Raw genomic sequence first — 25,630 nt, 5'->3', positions numbered from 1 at the left:
CTCGCCAGGAACCCCCCCCCCCCCCCTCCCCATATGCCAGCCGGGGGCTGTTGGGGATGCCGATCGCTGCTGCAGTGGCAGGTGACACAGCTCAGCCTGCCGCTAGCTTAGCTGTTAGCTCACATGGGAGCCGTGCTCATCGGGTCCTGCCACGTTCATAACCCAGAAAAAACCAAGGAGCTCTGCTGTAGTCATTGATGGATCTACGGTACTCGTGAAAAGCCTATATTAAACAGAGGGAATGGTGTCTCGCCGGGCTCTCGTGACTACTTGCCACATCCCTGTCCTATTTTCCCACACCTGTGTCGCCTACTAGCGCTGACAGCAGGCCAAAAGTCTCCTTCATCTTCTGCTTCCGAACATTAATCTTTTATTTTTACGATGGTGTGGGCAGGGATCAACCCCTATAGGATCATATTAGGCCAACAGCTCTCGCCCATCGCTGGCGGTAATTACGCTTGCGACGGAGCTGTGCTGTAAATCCAGTCTTACCACTAAAACACACGCCCCGGCGACACATCTGAGACACTCACGGCCGATAAAGGAAGGGATGAAGACAGTGGTGAGCGTCAAAGCAGACTCGTTAAGGAGCTGGCTCTCTCGCGGCTCGTGAACGAACTGTGAATGGCGGCGCGGCGAGCGGGCGGCGCAAAGCGGGATGAAAGCCATGCCGCTAGGAAAGCCGCAGCTGGCTTTTGAAGTCTCGCCCCGGGGCTAAGAGCAGCTCCTATTTAGTGCTTCATCTTCATAATCAGAGTGTGCAATCAGACTGTCTCGTCTGAGGCCGCTTGTCTGCCTTTTGAGACCTCAACTGGGGAGTCTGAAAATGCCTGTGGTGGGAGGGTGGGTGTGAGGGGGGAGCACATAAGGGACGCTGAGTCACTTTTAATAGCAACGATGCGTCTCAGAGTCATCTGCCAACAATCTGGCTATGAAGATCCGCGCCAAATTTGCACCCAAATTTGATCGATCGCTCTCTGGTCTGGCTGCAGAGCCCCTGTAAGTCCCCCCCGATTCGCCTTCTGGCTAATTCTTTTCAGTGGCAGCGTTTCCGTGCTGATGACTGACAGGTGGAACCTAAGCCTGCCGGCTGAATTGTACCCCGCAGGAATCAATCACGCTGCGGCCATTGTGATGTCACTATATAAAATCTGGGAAATACAAATATCAGAAATGCAGGTAGAAACAGCCTCTTATTGCTCTGAGTGACAGATGCTGCAGAGATACAGCGTATAAATTATTGAACGGGCTGTATTAAGATTGACTGTGCAGACGTTCAGCCTGATTCCCCATTATTCCATGAGGCACAGAGGCAGCAGAAAGACCCTGGATGGCTTGGAAAGGGGCTGAACCGGTAATTCCGGCTTGATGTCAGGAAGGCAGGTTTCATGGAGAGGTTACGCAGAACCTGAAGCTCCCTCTATCCATGCGTACTTTACTTGTCCAAAGCGGTCAAGCCCTTCTGTAGAGCTTCAGACCATGGCCCCCACCACGTCTCAGATACATGTGCCCATTCCCCCCCCCAGCTGCCCTCTCTGTGATGCCTCACACTGTTCCACCCTTCATCCTTCTGCTCCACACTGCCTTCACCTTCCATGGGGTCCTCAGCGGGGCCGCGGTGAAAGGTCTCCCATGCATGAGATCGCTTCATTCCCATAGCCGAACCCAAGCGAATAGACCCGACGCTGCTGTTAAAGATCTCAGACTGGATACTTTCACTAATCCACATTCTTACTGGTGTCTGAGTATTACGCTTTGTGATGCAAAGATACAGCAGCGAACTGAGAGAGATCTAGTATGTACGACTACTCTTCTTGAAGAGAACAGGGGAGGTTTAAAAGCGATATGAGATACAAAAAAAAAACACCCTCTGGGTTGAATCGCGATGAGACGTCCATCTTTAAAATAAGCAAAGCAAAAACCGTCACTTTAAGGGCCACACCGATGTCCAGAAAGAAATTAAGTCAGTGCTAAAGGGCCACGAGCGTGCAAACGCACGCCTGCCTCAGCTCTCTGGCCTGACACTCTGCACATGTGAAGAAATATCAGGGGTGGAAAGTTCAGGTCCCGGAAGTACAAATCCAGACCAAGGTTTCGTTTCAACCAACCAGCTGAGCCTAAAGAGTCACATTCGTAGGGTATTTAACTGGTTGGTTGGAACAAAACCTTGGTCTGGATTTATACTTACTGGACCTGAATGCTGCACCTCTGAGAAGGATACAGTATTTACAACTAGCTGTTTACTAAATTCCATCCTCTACCGTAAAATGAATATTAAAGACGAACAGTGGCCTTAGAAAAAGGGAGGAACGATCTGGAATAATCGAGAGGGTAAAGGGGACGGATTCTTTAAAGTCTGAGACGGAATGGGGAAGGGAAAAATGAGGATGAGGGCGGAGGAAAGGCTTGCTATAGTCCCCTGCAGGCCTGGCGGTCCCCTCTCAAGCCTCCCGGTCGAGCTGAAGTGGCAGCTTGACCCCGAGAGGCGGGGCCAGGGTGGGGAGGGGGAGAAGCTGGGGCTCTGGGCCAGCGCGGCAGGCGGCGGGGCACTTCCGTTTAATAGTGACCGCGGCCGTCCTCGTCACCGTGGTGACCGCCGGCGCCATGCTTCCTGTGCTTCCGCCGCTCGTGCCGGGACTTGTGGTGATGGCGCCGGTAGCGGTGGGATCGCCGAGCTGAAAAAGACGACGGATGAAGAAGGAGTTTACAAGAGGAACAGCCGGTAGCGAGCACCCGGCCTCGGTCCCAGCTCGTCTTGATTGTTCTCGTTTGTTTTGTTCTTTCTCACAATCCCCCAGTGGTACTTCGAGCTGTTTTAAAGTCTTGTAAAATGCTGATGAAGGTGGCTTTTACGTCTGGTGCTGTTCAATGGGGCAACCTTGGTTTTCTGTGGCCCGTGTCGGGGGTGATGGGAGCCAATCACAGGGGAACAGGCCCTGAAGCATGAGACCTGGCTGGTGGGACCCCGATGTTGGGTTTGGGCTCGGCATATAAACGGATGCACTCCCTGACAGAGCCTGTTGATGGCGCTCCCAAGCAAACCAAGGGGCAGTGGCTGACTTAGCCCCTCGGCACCATTCCTTGCTGGCTGAGGGCCTCCAGAACCCATGCAGTTTATGACTAAGCATCAGAGATGGACCAGAAGGCGGGACCGAAACATCTGATTTGGATGGTCCGCCTTCACTAGTTGCATGGACCCATTTCCTCTACAATCTGATGATGGAGATGACGACTCTTAGCTCGCCGTCCACCGCAGCACCTGTGCAGTGGGACCCTTTCTGTGCCTGACACATGTCCGGGTCCCTAATGCAATCCACAGGCCCTAGGAGTTCCCCACACCGTCAAAGTTTTACTGTCATCATTACTGACACTTACTGTAACCCACCCTGATGGCCAGGAAGCCGTTCATGATCAGAGCGGCAATGAACTGAATAAAAGCACTGAAATAGTTTTCACCACTAAGCACTCTGTCCTGAGACTCGGCTTTATAATACGGCCTACGTGAGCTTTAGTGGCATCCAAACCACATCCTGTAGGACACACACCACTTCACTGCTTTGTAACTGCTTCTCATCCAAGATCTCTGTATATACCAGCTGCAGTCATCGCAACTTTTTTCTGCACTACAGAAAAGTAAACTTACAGCTGCATTGTATGTAACATGCAGATGAAAACGGTCTGCAGTACTACTGTGGCTGCTGCGGTAATGAAAACGGTGCTTCGCTGAATAACAATGTGGTCCAACACCACCAGGGCTGGAGGTTTGAATCCGGCTTCTGGCTGCATGGGTACATTCTGCCTGCTTTCCCTGTGTTTGCATGGGGTTTCTCCCATAGTCCAAAAGCATGCAGATCTGCTGAACAGGTGTCCCTGCGATGGACTGGTGACCCATCCACACTGGGTGCACACTGGGGTAGGTTCCTGGCCTACTGTAACCCTATAGTAGATGGTTATGGAAATCAGTTGCTAAGTACGTTCCCAGGAAGTGTCTGGAAGCTGGTCATGGGACCAGAAGGTTCCCCAGATGAAAGTGCTGTGAAGACCTTATACTCATGGTACTCTCACTTGAGCACCCCCTATAGGTATTCAGGGGTAAAACATCTGATGATTATTGCAAAAGAAAAAAAAAAACAACATTCCGTAATGGTCTAATTGACAGGCAGGTGGCGTAGTGGTTAAGGACAGGGAAGGTAACAGTGAAGCCTTGTGGTTCTGACCTGAGAAAGGCACTTAACCTGAATGTCTCCAGTGAAACATTCAGCCACGTAAAAGAGCCAAAGGGGATCCCTCCCCCCCCCGGTGTCCACTCACGCTTCGTGCAGATGATCTTGGGCCGGTCCCACTTCCCATTGGCGCGGCACTTGGCCGTGGGCACGTGGCGCTGGAGGAAGCCGTCGGCGCACTGGTAACGCACCACCGAGTGGATGTCGTAGTGGGGCCGCTTCCGGCCAATCAGGAATGCATTGTCCACAGTAGGAGGCGCTCCGCACAGCACTGGGAAAGGGGGAACAGGAGCCGTGTCCCATTAATGGCTTCATGCAGCATGTCAGTGAGCTGTCTGCAGCTGTGTTCCAGTGCATGGCTGTGCCAGAATTACATTACCAAGAATTTGATTACCGGTAACTTCGTTACTGTTGGCACTGATTAAAAAAATAAAGCTATTAATAGAAACTACCTTAGGACTAGTTTAGACCAGAACACAGAAAATGTTTCTCTGTATAAGTGGTAATGAGGATTTGGAATAAATTACTTTGCAATGTGGTGAAACTATGGTCTTTATATACATTGAGACACCGAACACTGAGAAGCCCTCTCTGATGTTAAGGTCTTATATGCATCATAGCAGATCTGACCCAGTCAAATGGGCCCGGCAGAGCTGGGCAGAAACCACACAGCATACACTGCCCAACTGACCCAAACAGCGTGTCAGTCTTCAAGGGGGCACACTGGTGTTGGAGCCGCGCTCACGTTAATTCTCTATGCACGTGCACAAAGGATCAACCACGGGTGCCCATGGAAACTGCCAGCCTGATCCCACACCTCTCCATTCCATTCCAATGCTCAGACGTAACTAGTCCACCACTCCCAGTTAATTTTTAATCAGTACTATTTTTAGAAATAGTCCTTCCTTTTAACTGCAGTATCAAAGTGTTGATTCACTGATTAAGTGCTAAAAGAGCTGTGATTTTAATATGCAGATTATTCTTATGAATCGAAAAATGAAAACGATTGAGTAATTAAGTAATTAAGGTGGCATGTTGGGGAGAGGGGGTGTACGTAAGGTTTTACTCCAGTGACCCAGCAGGGAGGTGGGACTCCTGCCCCTTAGCTTAAAATCTCATCCGTAGTCCCAGTACATCAGCAAATTTCCAGGTCCAGACAACCCCAAATTATATATAATTTACCACAATTAATAAATGGAGCATAAGGGGTGTCAGGTCTTGTCCGCTGTTTGCATTCCTTACCCTAGAGGGCGCTCTTGGTAATGACAATTAATGCTATTTGAAAGAGTCCAAGGAGCCTTTGTGTGGCAAGGCTGTCCATTCCGTGCTGGATAATCATGGATTCCACAATAGCTGATTAGTCCCCAGGGTGGCGAGTTGCAAACCTTCAGCGGCCTCAGAGCGGAAAGCCCCGCCTCCTAATTCCAATCAGGACAGGAGCCCAACGCCATTAATCCTGCAGTCACATTTCATGCCACATTTACAATCAAATTAATCGTAAATTTGACCCCCCTCACACAAAGAAGCTGAATGGAAGGAATTTAGCAGAGGATTGATTTGGAGGAGGTGCCAGGCTCGTTGGAAGAGCTGACAGCTACTGGCTAGCAACCTGCGTTGATGCTGTCACCCCTGTGGAGACCTTCAGCGCCTTTGTGGGGGACGCCTACCTCACCAGTGATGGAGACAGATGACCAACAGAGCAGTGAGAGTCACTGGCAACAACCGAGATGCTAATCCAACGTGAGTCACCCAAAAGTTCACCTTAGTCTGTCTAATATTTTTATAAATAATTCAAGATTCCGAATCAGGCATATAATACGGAGTTTCACTTCAAAGGCTTATAGAATGTATACAGCATTTTCTGTACTGTACTGTAACAGCTCCTGACTTTTGAGATAGTCTAGTGTAAACTCCAAGTGTCTGTACGCAGCTCTCTAGACGAGCAAGTCAGAGGATAAATTTGATCTTAGTTACGTTTCCAGGACTCCTTAGGTGATTACAGCACCTGAAAGTGATTTCTTTTAAATCAATTACGTTTACATATTTAGCAGAATCAGTGTCATTCCTTCAGTTTTACATCTTTGGTTCAAGTGGCTCAAAATTCCATGTTTTTTGCTTGTTTTAAGCGCACAGGAACATCAAAGAGGCCGTTGTGGACTATTGCCGTGCAGAGGGATCAGCGATCAGCCTCCCGACGACTCAGAAGTCACCAGGCAATCCAGCTTGCCGTTTCTGAACACATTGTTGGAACGGCAGGCAATTAAGCCGAGCAACGCACTCGTACACAGAAAGGTTTGAAAGACAGCCCGGCCTGTTGACCAGCCAATCAAGACTCCAGCCCATACCACTCGGGGTGCAGAGATCGGCTGGAGCCAGGGCAGAAGGCGGAGCTGGAAGTGTTGGGGGCGGGGTCAATGGAACAGGGGGTGTGATCAGGAATACAGGGAGAGGGGTCGGGAGCACAGGGGGCGAGTGCAACGATAACTGGTGGCTTAGCAAAGTGGTTAGTGGTTTGGGCTTAGCAAACGGATGTCCCGGGGGAGGATTTAACAGCAGTGTATAGTGTGCAGTGGGGGGCTGGGGGGGGGTTGGCACTTCCTCTGAAAGCTGTTCCGTGGGAGTCAGCAGGCTCCAGCAAGGGGAGACAGAGGAGAAAGTTCTCCTCACCAACAAGTCCTGCGCCAAGGCCCAGGCAGATGAACGTGGCCCCCCCCAGTGGCACTACGGAGCTGTTCTCCCCATGTGAGGGTCATCCTTGGCAGAGATGCTTACATCCGACCTTCCAGTAAATAAGCAGTGGAACACAGAACTTAAATGTCTCCTGCTCCAGACACCTTGGATGCAGGCAGCTTTCTGAGCCACTGAAGATGATGACACAAATGAAAACTGCTATTATTTTAAGGCCGTAGGAGCAAAAGGGGCTTCCTGTGAGAATCCCTGCCACCTGGGCTTACAGACGGACGCTCACAGACACGGCCCCAAAAGGCTGGACCCAAGAGGATTCTCATTCGCTAATGCTGTGCTACTCTCTACTGCCCCCAAGAGGTAAACTGGGTTTCATGCTCTGGAAATAAAAGCACTTATCAGAAAGAAACTGGCATCTCCAACTTCCGTTTTGAGGTTCGATCTGCTTACGCCGCTTCTCAGCTCTCTTCTTCTGGCAGACATGACCCATGGAAGGTGCTTTGGACACAGCCGGGAGTAGGTGGAGCCTGCTACTTACCCCCCCTCACCCCTCCTCACCTGTGCCCTTCTTGCAGATATAGGGCAGGTTGTAGTTACAGGGCACGTCGTTCCACTTCCCATTTTCGTGGGCGATCATCACCACGCAGTCCTCGCCACCCGCAAAGAAGTTGTCCGGCTGGTTCTCCCTCCAGTTCTCGTATTGCTGTGCAGAGAAGATGTATATGTGCCGGTAATTAACGTGGAGGATGAGGGTCTGGGACAGTATCACAGACCACAAGTCTGGCTGTGATGGAATATATGACAGAGAGCCTCATGTACTGTACTGTAGCCCTTGTAAGTGGTCTAGGCCAGTTTCAGCTGCTAAATCCCTAAATGATGAACAGAGGAGCTTACGGCTAACTTAGGAGTAACACTGCCTGGATTAAGTCCCCCCTCCGACAGCCCGATTGGTTCTGTTCCAGCAGCCGCAAGCTTGAGACAAATTATCAAGGGTTTTATAATCAGCTGACATGTATGGGTAGGAACAGAGCTGTGGGAGGCCGGAGGACGACATTCAGAAGCACTCAAATGCTGAAAACTCACTTGTTTAAGATGCACTGAAGCGCTAAAGGGCTCTCGCACCGACCTGCCATGGTGAGTGAGTCACCTTAGGGGGTTCTGACCAGCCAGTCTTGGCAAAAGAGACACGTCACGCCATCTAGAGGCGAGGACAGGGGCTGCGTCGTGTCTTGCAGGAGGCAGCGTGGGCATACCAGAGCCATGTTGTCCGTCCACTGGAAGTCGTCCTCCACGGTGCGGTCATTCAGGCCAATCCAGGTGTTCTCGTGGCTCAGGTCTACGGGAGATGAGAGACGTCGGTGAGGAGGAGAGGTCAAAGGTCACAGGGAAGGCTGTCGCATCAAGATGGCCGTAGGCTAGGGCAGGGGAGGTCATCGCCGCGTCAGCCGGCGGGGGTGTGAAAAGTGCATGCTGGGAGAGCATTAGCACTTAGAGCATGAACAGGGTGGAGGGATGAGGGTGTCTGGCTTTCATCGTGTCCTGAACGCAAATCGAGAAACCAGCTCCGAGCTAGGTCAGCGACCGAACTACCCCTTTGGTTTGAAGCACAGAACCTGCATTTGATCTTTCTGAATATGAAGTATTACAAGGCTGAAATGATGCAACTGAACTTGAACTTGAACGGAAATGAAGCGCAAAAAAAAAAAATCTGCATTCTTACATGCGTCATTCAATGCACTCGAGTCATTAAATGCGAATCGTTTCCAGCTTGTCTGATATCTGCCATTACATCAAGCCATCATAACTTATAAATTTTGCAAAGACAAATAAATCTATCTTCCATCTTTATAAGGTATTTATGCGAGTTCTGCATGGAGTTAAATAGAATCACAATCAGCATGTAAACAATTAACATCATTATGGAGCAAATTAATCTGCCTAATGGCACTGGTCCACTTATCGCAGGGGAAAAGACAGCCATTTTCAAGGCAATTAAACACACTTATTCAGGAGAAAAAAAAGGACTCACAAATGTTCAGCTGCTTTTCAAGAGTTCGTAAGACCCGAAGGACCTCCCCCTGAATTTCACTGCTGGATAACACGATGGCGGTCACCTGCGTGCTCACCGTTAAGACATGCTTTTGTAAACGCCGCTGTCTTTTATGTGACTCTTTCTGCCATCTCAGTGAAACACCACAAGAGGGGGAAAAGTATTTCCATGGTAGCCGTGAGGGGAAAAAAAATAAAAACTATATAAAAATATAAGAGGAAGATGTGTGGAAAGCAGAAGAGCCAGATAAAAGATGGGGGATTTAAACCTTCTTAAAGGTGCTTGGAGTCCTGTTTCAATTCCTAATGATTATTTAGAGTCTGTGGTTTTTCCTTTGTATTAAACTGAGAGGAAGTTACAGGGACAGTGTTCTTCATGGGCTAATTTGTCTCACTCTTAGTTAAACAAGCCATCTCCACCGCCAGCAACCCATTCCTGTGAAGACAATGGAGATTTGTGGCTTCTTTTAGCAGCGGTCGCCTCTGTGCTCTCCTTGGCCGGGTTTCAGGCAGTGGTGGCGTGTAGTGCGCTATGGCGCCCCCTGCAGGCGACTCACCATTGACGAAGTCCTGCTCTTCCGATGAGTGGATGCTGACCAGATGGCCGCGGTGTTCCCGGCAGTCCTTTTCGGCATCCTCCCAGGTGTGCCGGTGGCTGAAGGCACGGTAACAGTGGCCGTGAAACTTCCTCCAGTTGTGTTCGCAGCCCTCTGTGTCTGTGAGGAGAGAGAGAGGAATTATGGGTAAGGAATCACTGACACCGCCGTACACCTTGATCCTGCTCCCGACCCGGATCATGTGCCCATGTACTGCAGTGTCAGTTCCCCTCGGCCGTATGACTCTGCCGGAATGATGAGAGGGAGCTTTACTGTACGAGACGCGTTTTAATCCGCTCACACGACAACAATCCGCCGCAATGGCACCCGCCACTCTGCCACGGCGCTAATTAAGCCCCGTCAAAATCCCCGTCAAACAGAGCACCCCCCCCTCTGGCATCCTGGTGCATCTGAGCTGAGTCTCAGAGCTAGTGGAGTCCCCCCCCCCCTACGCACACACACACTTCTTGGGGTGGGGGTCCCGTTATCTGTGAGTGCAGCCACGCTCCTCATCCGCTATCTGGCCAAACTGGAGCTTTCCTCGCGCCCCGAAAATCTGAAGCGACACAAATAAATTGGCCAGTGCAAACTGTGCCAGCTGGGGCCCTCGCTAAGTGCGAGGAGAAGGGGGGGGGGGGGGTGCTGGTGTGGGTGGAGGGCAGAGAGAGAGAGACGCAGAGCAAAGCAGCAGGGTAAGATGGAGGAGGAGGGAAGCGATCAGTGGCGGAGGATGAGAGGAGAGGAAGCAGCAGGAGAGCAGAGACGGAGAGGAGAAGCTGCCCAGGAGCTGCCTGTCAGGAGAGAGACTGGGGCATGCTGGGAGAATGGGAGGCGGCCTGCCGGCCAATGGGATGTTCAGATCTGCCCACCAATGGGATGTTGGGGTTTCTCCCTGCCCTGCCCGCTCTGCACTGAGACGCCTGCTGTGCACTCTGAGCCTCCAGCATCAACAGAGGGGCTTTAAGGCAGATGAGGGAAGCCGCTGGTGACAACCCCTGTCCCCCCCTCCACACCCCGGCGAGGTGCGGATTGGCCACAGATGGGGGGGTGGGCTCCACACCTTGCTGTGGAAACGGTTACTGACTGACCCATAGATCACAGCCTGCGGCAGCCGGTCCACACACCGGTTACACTCCGGTTAACCTTCAGCCTGCACGACAGATGAAAAGAGCCACCCTCAGTGATTTTGGGGGGGGGGGTCTTTCATGTGTGTTTTCCCTGATTTCCTGTGAATATGTATAAAATCATCTGGTGCTTAGGGTAATGTTGTATTTGGGGGGGAATTGCTGTTTAATGCCACCCCGTCTATCACGCAGGGTACCGCGGGGTTGTGTGATTGGCGCGGGGGGGCAGGTTGTCATGGGTGACCCGGTGACTCCTGGGTGCTTCACAGCAATTTCCCACCTCCCTGCATGGCGCGGTGGGGAGCGGAGATGTACATCAAGCATGGAATCGAACTCGGGGGGCATGGAGGGGTCCCATCGGATACAGAAGAGGGCAGCCAGCAGCTACAATGTGCCAGCCAGCAACCAACTGCGGGTCTCATATCCGTTAGGGTTTCTGAGGGGCCCTCCCCCTTTGTCCTTGGGGGGAACAGACGGAGCTGTTAAATTGCTGATATTTATTAGGCAAAAATCTGGAGCGCACTGGGGGGCGCAGTGGAGCTGAGCAGACGAGCTGATCACAGACACAGACACGCCAAAGTCTGGCTACATGTAACACACACACACACACACACACAGGTTTGTAATTGTATCTTTGTGGGGACTCTCCATTCATTTCTATGGGGGAAACTCTAATCCCAACATGACGACCTTAACCCCGACCAGCCCTAACCTTAACCATAAGTGACCAAAGGAAATACGAGACTTTTAGCATTTTTACTTTTTTGGTTGCATTCACAGATCTTTGTGGTCCCTACAAAATGGTCCCCACAATGTCACAAAATCAGGTTACAAAAAACAATCTAATACAAACCTAATCCACACACACACAGACACACACACACACACACACACACACACACACACACACACAGGCCGTGATGCAGCACAAGGCTACACGCTATCTAAAGAGGCCCTGTTTTAATGCCCTTTCACAGAGTCCGAAAAAACTGGACATCATTATGAAACAAACATGTTTTTTCAAAGCCTTCCACACCAAGTCTGACAAATTTGCATTATTGTGATCCTCCATTTTTTTTTTTTTTTATTCGGACGGGACTCGATTTTTGCAGGTTTCAGATACATTAATTAAACAAACAACCAATAGGATGTCCGCTTCTACACATGTGATCAGTTTGTTTTTCTAACAGCAAGGAAGTCGTCCATTTGGTTTCCAACACTCGCCTGTAATGATGGGTGATACCACAGGTTTTCTCTTCGATCCAGTGTCGGGATTGCAGACAGGGAAACTCAGTGAAGGTCCCGACGATAAGTAATAACTGCCAAATGGGGGGTGGGCATTTGCCTGTGGATTGATCCTTCCATTTTCCTATAGTGTCTGGGCAACATCTCAACAATGCTTCTCAAAATGCAGATCGAAAGCATCCGTACTGCTCCGTCTTGGCGGATGACAAGGGTCATGTTAAGCTTTTCTGGTGATTTATAATTTTTTTTTGATTGATTTATAGACATATTTGTATACAATCGATATCTAAGAAAAATCCTTTTTAAAAAAATCAATAAGCTCCGTTTTCTCTATTCCTGAATTTAATTAACTGATTATTGGTGATGTTGCTACTATGTTGTTAATATTAATTTTGCTGATGCAGAAGCACCGGCAAATCCGCGTTCTAGTCTATCCTCCTGTACTCATTTAACTGATAATATATTGATACACAAAAAGCTCTTTTTGACTGTCTGGAACGGACTCTGAAAGGTTTAAGCTTTTTTTAAAATTAGATGTATTCAATATTTGCCTTTTTCTTTTCATGCGTTTGCTGAAAAGACACACGAAAAACGTGCCAGTGCTTCCAGTGATTGTTCGTGGTTTGACGATTTCTTTCAGCGCGTCAACTTCTCTCGATCAGTCGTGAAAATTTTGCATCGTGTTTGGTGCGAGCGTTTTTTGGTCCATCAAATTCGCATCTGAATATTTCACAAGTTCCTGCTGCCGCGTTCAGTGTGAAATGACCTTCAGCGCCGACTTCAAGGTCATTTGCAGTCGCTCTCCTGAGCGGGACCTCAACCTACGACCCTTTGGACTCAAGTCTATCTTCTTCATGATTGCTGCTGCCCAAGCGCTGGCACTGGGCCAAGATGGTGGCAGGGTGCACCATGGGAAAGCGCCCCCACAGCCAAAAATCCTACTCATTCGCGGTGTCTGCGTGGGGATAGACTTGCGCTGTCTGAGTGGGCGGGGAGGTTTAAACAATAACATTCCAGTTACCATGGCGCTCACTCTAACATCCAGCCCTTCATAAGCTACTCAAGCTGTCAATGTTTACAGAGAGCAAGTGTGCAGGACAGACCTGAGCAATTGAGACGTTGGGGCAGTGAGGATGATTGGCAGAGAAGCAAACCCCCCCCCCCATCCTCGGAATGACTCTAATCGCCTCTTATTTTTACCCGAGGCTCCTTCACATCCAAGAGCCGTAGGCTTTGTGTGACCCAGCACCGGATAAGTATTCAGACGATGGATGCTTGGTGCAGCTTTTTGTAAAGGTTGAATTTGAGGAGAAGTAAACATTTTTAACAAGTACATAACTGGCTCATTTAATACATAGCAAGATGCAGTTTTAATTTATATTTTTCTGTACTTTTCAGACCTCATTTCCACGGGATCTCTGAGATGACATCTTTGCACCGCCAATAATTAATCTCTCTGCTGTTGAATAAATCAGTGACCAGAATATCACATTTCTTGAATTCATTTAGGGAGGCAAAAATATAGGTCTGTTACTCATTTGTGGCAAGGACACAGACTTTGGTAGACATGGCAGAAAATCCAATCAGAAAGGATTATTTATGACTAATGGGTTTGTCTGCCTCGCCCGTCTCATTGCCTAGGAAACCCCACCCCCCCCGTTTCCAGAACCTTCTACAGTGGAACGGAGGAAAGACATGCACCGTGGTGGCAGATGTCTGACTGAGAACAAAGGACACCTGTAACTGATAGAGGAAAGGAGAGAGGAGGGGAGGTGACAGAGGAGGTGGGCGGTTGGCATTCGCACCGGGAGCCTCGTCTCCTTCCTGATTGAAATGCCACACCGCTCGTTAAGGCCGATTTGAGCTGACAGGGTCGACGCCATTCCAGCTCCAAGGAGGCAGTGGGAGAGTCCTGCCAAGCTAAAGGCGTCTGGGGTAGGTGCCAGGCCAGGAACTGGGCCCGCTAACCGGAGAGGCAGGGCTGGCTGCCCAGAGGAGGGCCGCCCCCGACCTCCTGCCAGGTCTGCCCCCCCCCCACACACACTCCCAGCTGGTGTCGTCCCCTCAAGCCGCACCAAAGTCACCCGGCGATACAACACTACCACCGACAAGCACATAGGGGGTGTCACTAATTTATGTGGCGGCTCAGCCCTCATTAGGAGCCCTGTGGGAGAAACAGATGTGCAAGTGCGTTACGTAAGGGTGGCAGTTTCTTCTTTACTGAAGTAGTTGTGGGAAATGCTGCATGACCCCATATGGATGGAGAAGCCAAGCGTCTGAAGTCTTAGCGGGAAAAGTCAATGTGGATCATTTAAATCCATTTGAGGTGGTAGGTGGCTCAGCGGGTTAGGACACTGCTTGTGATTGGAAGGTTGCTGGTTCAAATCCCATAATTGGCAGTGATTTAAAACATTGGGCGCATAAGCAAGGCCCTTAAGTGTTTAGGAGCAACCAAAATCCCTGTATGGGTAAGATAACTGCAGCCCATGCAGGGTGTTCCCTCACCCCGGGGGGTCAGTCTGCCAGATACAGGCCCAGGGAAGCTGATCTAGAGCCCCTAAGAATCAGCTGTGGTGATCGTGACGGCTTTCTGTGCACGGCACGTCAGCTCAGTCAGTGCCAAGGGTCAGCCAAAGGACAGAGGCTTGCTGGCTTTGATATATATATATATATATATATATATATATATAAAGTAAAGAAAAGTTGCCTTTGTTTGCCACATGATCTCTCTGCTGCACCAATCCAGGGCGGTAATTTGGGAGAAGAGCACATAAAGGATGTGGTGGATTTGGGGTCACGATGTTCTTCTGAGAAGGGGAAAGATTTAGATTTAATTGCCAAGTTCAAAACTGAGCTTTCGAAACGCTGTTTTTGGGATTTTTAGGGGGGTGGTGGAGATCCGCAGCTCGTATTTTGTGTGGGACTGGGTGTCTTTGCTTCAAAATGGTTTATGGCGTGAAACTAAGAGGGATTCGGACAGAGGATCTCGGTGGTATAGAGCATGGATAGAGCAGTGGGGAGCGGGTTTGAGACACGTTCTGGAACCTGGGTGTCACACAATCAAATGAACGTCAATCGGACATCAAGGCATCTCTGTGTGTTCTAGGCAGGCGTTCAGAAAATACTAAGCTGCCAGAAACAAAGGAAGCATCCAGCCCCCGCGGGAATGGCGCAGAACTGCATAAATGAATTTATTGACTGGCTAGCATGTTGCCGCTGTTTGATGGGGATTCCCTGATGAACAAACTACACCACAGGGCTCTGCACAGTGAGAAGCCAAGCACTGAAACGACCGGAACTAGAGGTCCGATCCGTTGGCTGGCAGATGTCAGATCCTAATTGGAACCATCTTACAAGAAACAAACACTGTAAAATATACACTAAATGACCAAAATTATGCAGACGTCAGCTTTTCCAACATGTAATTCTGAAACAAAGGGTATTAATATGAAGCTGGTCAGCTCATTGTTGCTAACATAGCCTCCACTCTTCTGGGAAGGCTTCCTATTAGGTGTTGAGACTTTGCTGGTAGGATCTGCTATGATTCATGTTGGATGTCAATGTTGAGTGATCAGGTCCCTTTCTGTGAATTCGTGTGACCGACCACTGCACAACTGAACTTGCTCCCAGATGTTTTGACCTTCAAGCACTTCCTTTGTGGTTGACCAGAAATGTGGAGAAATGACTCGTTGAGTAGACGGCCTTCTATGATGGGGCCAAGTGGAACATCACTAACCTTCTCTGCACAACAATCTCTGCTGCTCATGACTGCTGCAGGAGATCCTGTGACTATGTGCTTATTTTTACAACTGAGTCAGCAATGGGTGTAACTTAATTAGGCAATTTCATTAACAGGGGTATCCACATACTTTTGGCCAAGTAATGTATTCGGATAGTTTTCATACAACCTTTCCAGCTATAAATATGCAGCCACTCGTTCACTAAAACCAATATTTAACTCCCGGCATTTGCAGGCATGCCAGCAGACACAGAAGATCCGTTGAAGGCAGGTGAGGCCTCGAATCGGAGAGTGTACCCCAAAGATCACCTCCTTCATACTGCAGTCTGCCCCATTTTGGTGGTGGAGCATTTGTTATTGTCACCTTATCCTGTCACCATGGTGCGGGAGAGATGGCCTCGCGGGTCAGACTGGGCTGACGGAAGAGGAAGTACGGCAGACGGCCATGAAGAAAAAGGGCGGACGGACCTGCAGCTTCACCGGTCAGGCGGGGGGACATGAGCTGCAAACAATCCATGTACGCCCAGCTGCAATTTGGGGAATGCGGCGAGGCCACACATGGGGCGGGGCCACATATGTAACCCCACCCACACTTGTATTCATTGGCTCAGACAACTTTCAAGGCGGGACTAAATTAAACCGATGTAGCGAGTGCTAACTTAAGCCATTTCCTGTAGTAGGACTGTTAAAGGGGTTATAGCTAATATATCTAATCAAAAAACACTTTATTATTCATTACAACACAAAGGCGTGATTACGACCATTATGTGTACGTGCTAAAGGGTTTGGCTACACATGCCTCTGTGACTCAGGGGTCCTTGGAATCATCCAAACTGCCCCCCTTTTGTCTCCCCTGAATGCCTTTAACTCCCAGCTGCTCCAGACCCTGATTTCTCCAAAAACAATATATGTCGCTTTGGATAAAAGTGTCTGCCATATAAATAGAATGTACCCTCCTTGGGTGCCCAAGGGCGACTCTCGCCCTCTGCTTACCTTTCTCACACGTGGCCCCTCCGTAACTAGGCAGGCACAAGCAGACGAAGGAGTCAATCTCGTCGATGCAGGTGCCTCCGTTCTGACATGGATTTGATTGACAGTCGTCGATATCTGCGGATGACAGACGAGACACGTGGCGTGAACATTCGCCGGGGACCCGTATCGGCCATCACCGCGGCCTTTGCTTTCCCGCCTCAATGGCTTTACGTTTTGGCTTTTATGCTTACACCAGACAGGAAACCACACAGCCTTCTGGAAACATGAAAGCCAAAGATATTAAAGACTCTTACAGCCCTAACGAGGGTATCGATTTGTTCCGGCTATGCATAAACAATGGCAGCGATTATTTACATCTCAATTCATTCCGGGGGCGGGTGTATGAGAACTATCTGCACCTTTAAAACCTCTGATTCAGAGGGGAAATGGCTAAGCCTTCTCTGGTGGATTTCCAAGACCCAACAGAGGGGAACAAAACAAAAACAAAGAAAACGTGGATATCCTAGCCTCTCTGTAGGCTAATCTGTGCAGGCTACCCAGTACTGGATTAAATGAAATATTTATGTTTGCAGATAGTTAACCATAGGCAATCTGGAAATACAGAGGTTATGGGTCTCCTTCCTGTACGTGAAACAGCTTGCTCCCTCCTTCAGATGGTACGCATTTTTACTTTTTTTTTTATCTAGCTTGAGGGCAAAATCAATTAAAAGCACAAATGGTATCCCAGAATCCTTTGCCTTAAAAAAATCTGAGTGGACCTCTCCTGGACCTGGAGAAAGGGTATGTAGCAAACATGAGTTTAAAAGATTCCTCAAGTTTTAAGGTTGCCAACCCCCCCTACCCCCCACCACCCAGCCCCTACTTTTTATTCAAACTCACAGAAGAGTTGCTGCTCTTTTAGGCCTACCCATAATGCATTGGTCGAGAAGATTAATGTATTAAAACAATGACATAGGGGATTATAGGGCAGCAGTTTTTGAGCTACCCTGAGTGGTCCGTCCGTTTAAGTGCAGTAGGACAGCACAGTAGAAGGGCTTGCTGTGTAAGTGCACATGGTCCAGTATGGATTGCAAAGAAATGATAATGAAAAAAGCCTAAATTATACTGGCTGGCTTTTCTCTGTTGACCCAGAACACAAAACCACATTGCAGCCAGGGCATAGATAACTGCAAGCACCAGCTTCTAGTTCCCAGAGGGTGAAGGGCCAGGTGGAGGAGCTGGTCTGGATTTGGGCCATGAGGAGCCCAACCTTGCACTGGCCTGACCCTCACACCTGCAGTGAGGCTGCTCATGGTCAATGTCACTGTGGCCTAATATTAAAAATAGCCCCTGATCAGTTTCCTTCTCAGTATTTCAGAGCTTGACATCAGGTGATCACAAAAAGGCCTAAGATGTGATCTACTTAGATTTCCAGAAGGTCTTTGATGTTGTCCCCCACAAACAGCCCTTGGTTAAGCTCACAGCTGCAGGGATTTTAGGAACTGTGGCAGCTTGGGTCAAAATCTGACTAACAGACAGGAAGCAGCGGGTAGTTATTACAGGCACAGTGTCACAGTGGGCATGTGTGTTCATAGAGGGGTACCGCAGGGTTCAATTTCAGGACCACTATTGTTCCTAATTTACATTAATGATATTCACACCAATACATACAGTAAACTGGTTACATTTACAAATGACACCAAGGTGGGTAGAGTAGCAGATACCAAACTAGCAAAACAGAGACTACAACGAGATTTAATTAGCGACTGAGCTGATACCTGGCAGATGAAATTTAATGTAGATAAATATAAAATAATCTATGCAGAGAGAAGAAATATAAAGTACAGATATTTTATGGGTTCCACTGAAATATAGGTAGCTGATTATGAGAAAGACCTCGGTGTGTATGTTGATGCTTCCATGTCCCACTCTGTGTGGGGAAGCAATTAAAAAGGCCAATAGGATGTTGGGTTACATCTCTAGGTGTGTGGAGTTTAAGTCAAGGGAGGTGATGATACGATTATATAATTCCTTGGTAAGACCCCACCTAGAATATTGTGTGCAGGTTTGGTCATCATACCTTAAGAAGGGCATTGCTGCCTTGGAAAGGGTACAACGTAGGGCTACAAGAATGATTCCAGGTCTTAGAGGAATATCTTATGAGGAGGTTAGCTGAGTTGAATCTGTTTAGCCTCAAGTAAAGGAGATTAAGGGGGGACATGATCCAGGTATATAAGATTCTAACAGGTCTGGATGCCGTTCAGCCAAATGGCTACTTCAATATTAGTTTAAATATTAGGACTCGTGGCCATGGGTGGAAATTAACGGGTAATGTGAGGGACTGGCCTGCCATCCAGTGTACCCCCACCCTGTGCTGCCTGAGATGGACTCCCATCTCAGTCTGTCTTCATAGAAGATGGATAGAGGGATGTGATTCTCCATCTGCGGCCTCTGCTGCCATTATCCCGGTCTGACAGACCAGCCATTGAGGACGAGCAAAAAGGTCAGTGTCCTTCACAGCGATCCGGTCGCCGAAGAAGACAGAGGGAGGCGCACCTTACAAAACGGGGATGAAACATGGTGGGTGACCGAGACACCGACAGCACCTGGCACACTGCGGAGAAATGGCCCGGACCCCAAAGAGATGGACCCAGTCCAGAGCAGAGCTTCCCTTTCATACAGCAATAGCGAGAAAGCGACCTGCGGCCTCGGCAGACACCAGCATTAACCACGCGGCTGTAAACCTGTGATTACCGTAGCAACCACTTGCTCCTCGCCTCCTTATCTTGTCTCGTTACGTTTTTGCTCCATTACTGCACATTCTTTTACAGCAATCTATTAAAGATAAATACCTTCCCGCTCGTTAGCGCTGTGACTCAAAGCATCATTGAAAACATAGCTTTTCAACATTAAGTTGCTTTAAAAGCTTTTCCTAATAAATAATAGCTTAGCTGATAAGCAGTAATAACCTCCCCTGATCACACAGCCTTCTAAAGGAATATGCCGATGTCACAGCAGGCTGCTCTATGTGTTACCTAGCTAAGTTATCCAGGAACAAAAGATATAAGCCATTTATTTAGATTAAATATATTTAATCTTCGTAAATATACCTTCTTCAAATATCAGTCTGATATTATACAGAGGACATACTGCATGTTTCTTATTTGCCCTAAATCAGGAGCAGCTGACAGAATTTCCCTTCTTCAAACACAAACGTGTGTTATTACATCTGCTAATCTGACTCCATACAGTCACACACATATTACTTTATGTCTCTTTACTGAGGGCTGAGGGACTCTTGTGTCTGGAAGGGTAAGATTCAGCTGGATTGGTTTTCAGGGTTCATTTCAGGATATTTGCCACTGGAGATGTCTGCAGATAATGGCGTTCTTTGTGCCCTGATGAAAGACGCCACGTACTTTCGCAGGTCCGTGCTGCGGTTTGCTCGGCTTCCCGTGCGACCGGTTCGCCGCCATACGCGGCAGTGTGTCTGGCCAGAGTTGCCCCCCTTTGTTGCCCCCGGGACACATCGCAGTGGAGCTCAGAGTTTGCCAGGTGCTAGGGTGTGACTTATGGGCTACTGAAAACACTGCATGCTGGTATCTCATCATAAAAGTCGTACAAATAAAGTAGGAGTTCATGAGTACTCTAGGATACACATACACGCCTTTTGGTGTGATTTCCATCACCTTTCATTCAGCTGCACAGCAATCCTAACTGCATCTCTACACAGGTGAAGTCATTGCTGCTGTCCGCTTCTCCGTGGGAGGGGGGCGTCCTTCTGTGTGTGTGTGTGTGTGGGGGGGGGGGCACTCTGAGCATCTCCAGCCTCTGGGTTTAAATCAGTCAGAATCACACCTCGTGTTATTTTCCTGCGTTTGTAAGCTGGGACCTAAGAAAACCCAAACGTCATTTCGTATGATACAATCACGGTGATGCATTCGGATGAAGTTCCACCGAGGGAAACTTCACAGGCAGAAGAAAAATCGATATCGCTCTGGAGCGATGTATTTCCTGGCCAGCAGTGAAATCACGGTACACAGGGCTGGATGTGCTAAGGCATTAGGGTCCAGCTGTTCCCGCAGAAGGGTTAGCACTACCTTCTGCATGACCATCCCCCTCACTGGAGAGATCAGTTCAGGATGTTCTCCGGACTGGAGGATCACATCTGCGCAGTGCAGAACCCCAGATAGGAAAACAGCGGAAGCATGTGCTTTGAAATCTTATGGAAATTAGGGGGGGCTCGGCAGGATTTTAGATTTGCTGTGACCTTTGTTGTAAGAAATGTTTCGCATAGATTGTGGCTAAAAACCCAGAGGCTGAAGTGTGAGCAGCTTACAGGAAATGATGTTCAACCCCCCCCCCCTATGACAGTGAGCAAGCAGCCTCTGCATCACCTCTGAAGAGATACATTTCAGGGTAGTGCATTTAAGGTTAGGGCTGGCCATGTTTGTCACCAATAGTCTTGCGAATTGTGATTGGCCAGGGAGGAGCAGGTCTGTTGGGGGGGGCAGACAGATGCCAAAGGTAATCGCTTACATCCCAGAGTTCCTCTTTAATGACTTAAGGAGGCGACGGAATACAGGAGCCCATTGAACAATGGCTTACGAAAGCAGACAGGACCTTCTCAAATGAAGTTAAACCTGTAGGAGGGGGAGTGAGTAGGGAACTGATGCAAACCGCCATCTGTCCCAGTTGTGAAGAAACGGTTACACAGGTGTGTAGAAGTGGCTACAATACTGGGTACAGTACAATCTACCAGTACTGGGTCACAGACAGCCTCATGTCTATCCCAGTAAGCTTAGGGTGAGCATGGAACATCCTGGACAGCATGCCAGACTGCCACAATAGACACACACACTCAGGCTAACTCACCGTAGGCGAACCCTTGACCCTGAAGATGTGAAACAACATTGGAACCCGGTACACCATCACACTGCTCACACATGCTTCTGAAACCTGGAATCAGTGGTAATTAAGGGCAGAACGCCTTGGTCAAAACGTGAATCAGTGCCCAAATTACTTAAGTGCCAGACAACTCAAAGTCACACGGGAAGCACTTCAGGGGGAGAGAAGCGTCACATCTGCCATCTTCCGTCTTTGTGGATCTGCAGCTTGGTATTTCTGCTGCCGTATCCTGCCCCACTCGCCACAGGAGTCCCCGGGGGATCATGTAAATTATGGCAGGATTAGCCCGAAGGAAAGAGGTCAGGAGCAATGGTTAGCTGCGAGGCTACCTGTGAAAAACACCCAAGATGGAGAGGAAGAGGTCTGACGCGGTTACCCAAGCGACCCCCGCGACTCGCCCGAGTTAAGGCGCTGTGTGATTCTGTTTCCAGACCGCACATTCTGAATTCTGCTCGGAGTCGGTGAACTCAATCGGAGCGACGGGGCTTCTGCAGCCGGTAGCTGAGACGCCCCCCCCTCTCTTTTTCTCTGGGTCAGGGTGATTTACGACAGGACTGCGGCAGAAAGGATCCCCCTCTTACACACACACCGACATGCCTTCCCCGCCCCTCTGGTCAAAAACCTACTGTTTTGCAAGCCACGGTTACAGGCGAAAGTAGGGGGTCGCACTGGCAAAAGGTGTGGATACCTTTACATTTCCCAGGGTTCCACGCAGCAATTTGTGGGTCTCCTTCTGTTGATATGTCCCCGCCCCACCCATGTGGCTGGCAAACAAATCTGGAACGTCGGCAGTATAACAGCGTGACAACAAAGGTGGCAGATAAGAGAAACATCCATATCCGTCTCCAATGGCGACGGCAGGTGTTCCGGAATCCCGCTGGGTTCCAAGGAGATGTGCCTCGTTCTCACTTGGCAGCGAGAGGGCGACACCAGCCTGCCACTTTCCACCCCTGCAGCGGCTGCCCAGGTGGTATGTGGGCTCTGTCTGGAGGAGTAGGTGATGCAGGGTTGGGGGAGGAGAGGGCCGGACAGGCGGACGGGTGGGTGGATTTCGGGGATGGGGGAGGAGGGTGTTGAGGGCGTCCCATCTGTGGCATGAGAAGCTTGCGAATGACAGATAATGGAGCGGGGTCCACTGATCTCGTCCCGATAAGTGACAGAGCGCCGGGGGCTGAATTAATGAAGCATGGGTGGCGGGCGGAGCCAATCATCTGTCTTAAGCGACGGCACGGCGCCAGGAGAGCAGCATGGAAACCGGGCCATCAATCAGCCGGTGCTGCCGTGCAGCCACTGGCGTGCTAGAGCCGCCGCAGCCAGCCGCAACCTGCACACAGGCACCGCCACCGCCCTGCACCACACGACTTTATTACCCAGTTGCAAAGAGGCTTATTGCTGCCTGAGCGCTGCAGCGAGTCCTGCGCCGGGCGCTGGTCGCATGTTCTGCAGCGTGTGCGAGTGTGTACGAGAGAGAAGGAGAGACAGATCTCAGCTAGCGGAGAGTCATCCCCGGCGATGCGAATGTGCGACCTAACGCAAAGACCGGCGGCCTCGGGAGTTCCATACGCGCTCCATGCCACATCGCAAACAGCTGGGGGAACAGGGAGCGGAACGGTAACAGGAACGAAGAAGCGCTAGAGATTGCAAGAGATAAAAGAGAATGGCAGCGGAAGTTCTGATTGGCTGACTGGTCTGACCAGTGAACAGGTGCTTGAGCCCCACCCAAGACGAAGTTTATCTTGCAACCGCATACTTTCTCCCTCGGGTTTAGAGGGGGAAAACGGAGTGCAACACCCCCTCACTGGATCGAGAGGGCCGAGGAGCAGCCTGTAGAATGGTGCCATCATTCTGCTGTGGCTGTTCTTTTATACTCACTGATGCTTTTATCGGGGGGGGGAGCAAATCTGAATAATTTTCTCATTATCTGCGTATGGATGGGAGACAGAATATCCAGAATATCCCCCCCACATACATGCAGCTTTGAATACCAAACAGGCGCATTCAATGTCAGGTCTATCATCGCAATCGCATTTTACTCCTGTTTTTGTTTATGGCTTCGGATCTCTGTTTGCTTTACGATTCCATTTAAAATCCATGAAGCCTGGCTAGTGAAAAAAACACATTGCGGGTTTATGCAGGGAGTGTTTTCCTTTGCGAGGCCAACCCACCCCCCCCCATCTTTCCCCCACTCCTCTCTGCTTGTAATTTCACAGAAAGTGTCTCATGTAAGCTGGACAGTAATGGGAGTAGCTCTGGTCCAGTAACCATCTGGCACACTCATCCTCACGCTGAAGAGTTACGTCCTCCTCGCCCAGCACAGTGCGACGGGAAGCCTGGCCTCCTCTAAATGTGGGCCTGCCCTCCGCAGACGCTCTCATTAGCAGGACGGAGGCTGGCGCTGCTGTATCCACCGTTGCTAAGGGAGGTCGGCCTGCAGTCGTCATTTGCATGCAACGCTGAGGCGGCTGCAGACTCTAAACGGAGATCGAGCGCTGCTAGGAATGATGCAAGAGAAACTGAGAATCTCCCCCCCAGGTGGTAACGGACCTCCCCCCCCACCCCAGTGGCCCAAGCTGTCCCTGCTCACGCCTGGTCCCTCTGGGGTGCTGGCAAGAAGCGCATCTCTGCTCCTCATGAATCTTTCATTCCCCTGGTGTAGAAACGCAGGCCGCACCTTATACATTATGCAGGGATCCTAAACACGTTTTTCAGAAATAATTGCGATTACAACTTAAGTCCCGGGGACTGCCTTTCACGGGACTGCACACCTCTCCTACCTCCATCATCATTTTCTTCACGAGGAAATGGAGCCAGAATTGCTTCTTATATCTCTGCCAATGATAATATTATTACCCTAATCTATGGTCAGGAGTCAGTGAGACAGTATCTATGTCAAATGAACCAGGCCAAGTACAGGTGACATCCTTAGCAGATTTAAAATTTATATTTCGGAAAGTGCAATAGAAAAAAAATAACTGTGAAAATATAAACCAATCTGGAAAATGCCTGCGGCGTCAGTATACATAGTAAAACTATGCTACTACTTTTTATTTGCATACTTTTTAATATAAATGTATGCTTTAACTTCTCTCGTCTAAACAATGGGCGAGTAATGTTTCATTTATTTAAACCTTCGTTGATGGACTATAGGGTGACCATAGACAGATAAGCCTTTTCAGACTTGCCAATGAGTCTTGGGAGCCCATCGACGAAATCGTTTAACAACACAGACCCCTTTTCTCAGCCCCCAACCCTCATCTGCCGGTCCATTGTCTCGGGTGTGATGGAGCTTTCGACCTTTGACCCATCTGTAAACCGTCTGTCCGGCAATAGATTTAATGCGCCGCGCCAATCCACGGTGACGTCTTGTCGGCGGCAGCTGTGACCGCTGGGTAAATCTCACCTCCCCTTTCTATCGAACGCTGCTTTGCATTATGGGATCATCCGTCACTGACATCAGGGACACGTTCAGAAATGTAGCCACCGTGTGCCGTCCCACACCAGGATAGCAAGCTGCACGAGTGACAAATCTCTACAAATATCTAGGGAGCTTAAATAATGCTTCATTCTTCCCCTCTTCCAGGTCTATGTGCGGCTTTTCAGTACCTAGGCTAACGTTCCTGGTCAAATGCCTCGCTATCTCAAGTCATATTAAGTCAAGCAGGGCTTTATTGTCACACCAGCCATATTCAATGCACTGCATGGACAAGACAAGTCAAGCAAGACAAGAGCTGGTTCAGACCATTGTGCCCTCTGCACTAAACCTCATAATAAGCGCCAGAGCACATGTGCTACCAACAAAGCACAAGCAAATCAGATGCTCCTCATTCCGACCTCGGGCCCAACAGCGGTTGAAGTGGCGAGTCGTCAAGTGTGACCAATCCTTACAGGCTCTTCGGCATCTGTAGCTCACTCACATTTCAGATATCCCCGAACGGTTTCATTTCAATTTTATTGTGAGTTCCATTCTTACAGACCGTGGATATAATGTATGAGCATAAAAGCGTACAGCATAAAAGGAAATACTGCCCAAGGAATGGAGTCATGGTTTTAGACTGGAAAATACGACACATCTCAATGTCCTGACACCAC

At 49.4% G+C, this 25,630-nt stretch overlaps 1 protein-coding gene across 1 annotated transcript in view; it reads right to left on the bottom strand.

Annotated features, from left to right (window-relative positions):
* Positions 1-42: 42 nt before the first annotated feature.
* Positions 43-25,630, bottom strand: part of LOC125727612 (neurocan core protein-like) — a 76,770-nt gene continuing 51,182 nt past the window's right edge. Inside the window, exons 10-15 of the mRNA XM_049004459.1 lie at positions 16,655-16,768; positions 9,515-9,673; positions 8,162-8,244; positions 7,467-7,611; positions 4,312-4,494; positions 43-2,675 (exon numbers count right to left, since the gene is read on the bottom strand). Coding sequence (XP_048860416.1) covers positions 2,557-2,675; positions 4,312-4,494; positions 7,467-7,611; positions 8,162-8,244; positions 9,515-9,673; positions 16,655-16,768 — 803 coding nt within the window. The 3' untranslated portion in view covers positions 43-2,556. The remainder of the gene's footprint in view (positions 2,676-4,311; positions 4,495-7,466; positions 7,612-8,161; positions 8,245-9,514; positions 9,674-16,654; positions 16,769-25,630) is intronic.

Source organism: Brienomyrus brachyistius, unplaced genomic scaffold (genome assembly GCF_023856365.1).
Source record: "Brienomyrus brachyistius isolate T26 unplaced genomic scaffold, BBRACH_0.4 scaffold104, whole genome shotgun sequence".
Taxonomy (NCBI): domain Eukaryota; kingdom Metazoa; phylum Chordata; class Actinopteri; order Osteoglossiformes; family Mormyridae; genus Brienomyrus; species Brienomyrus brachyistius.
The sequence above is the reverse complement of the archived record's forward strand: the minus strand, read 5'-3'. Positions and strand labels throughout refer to the sequence as shown.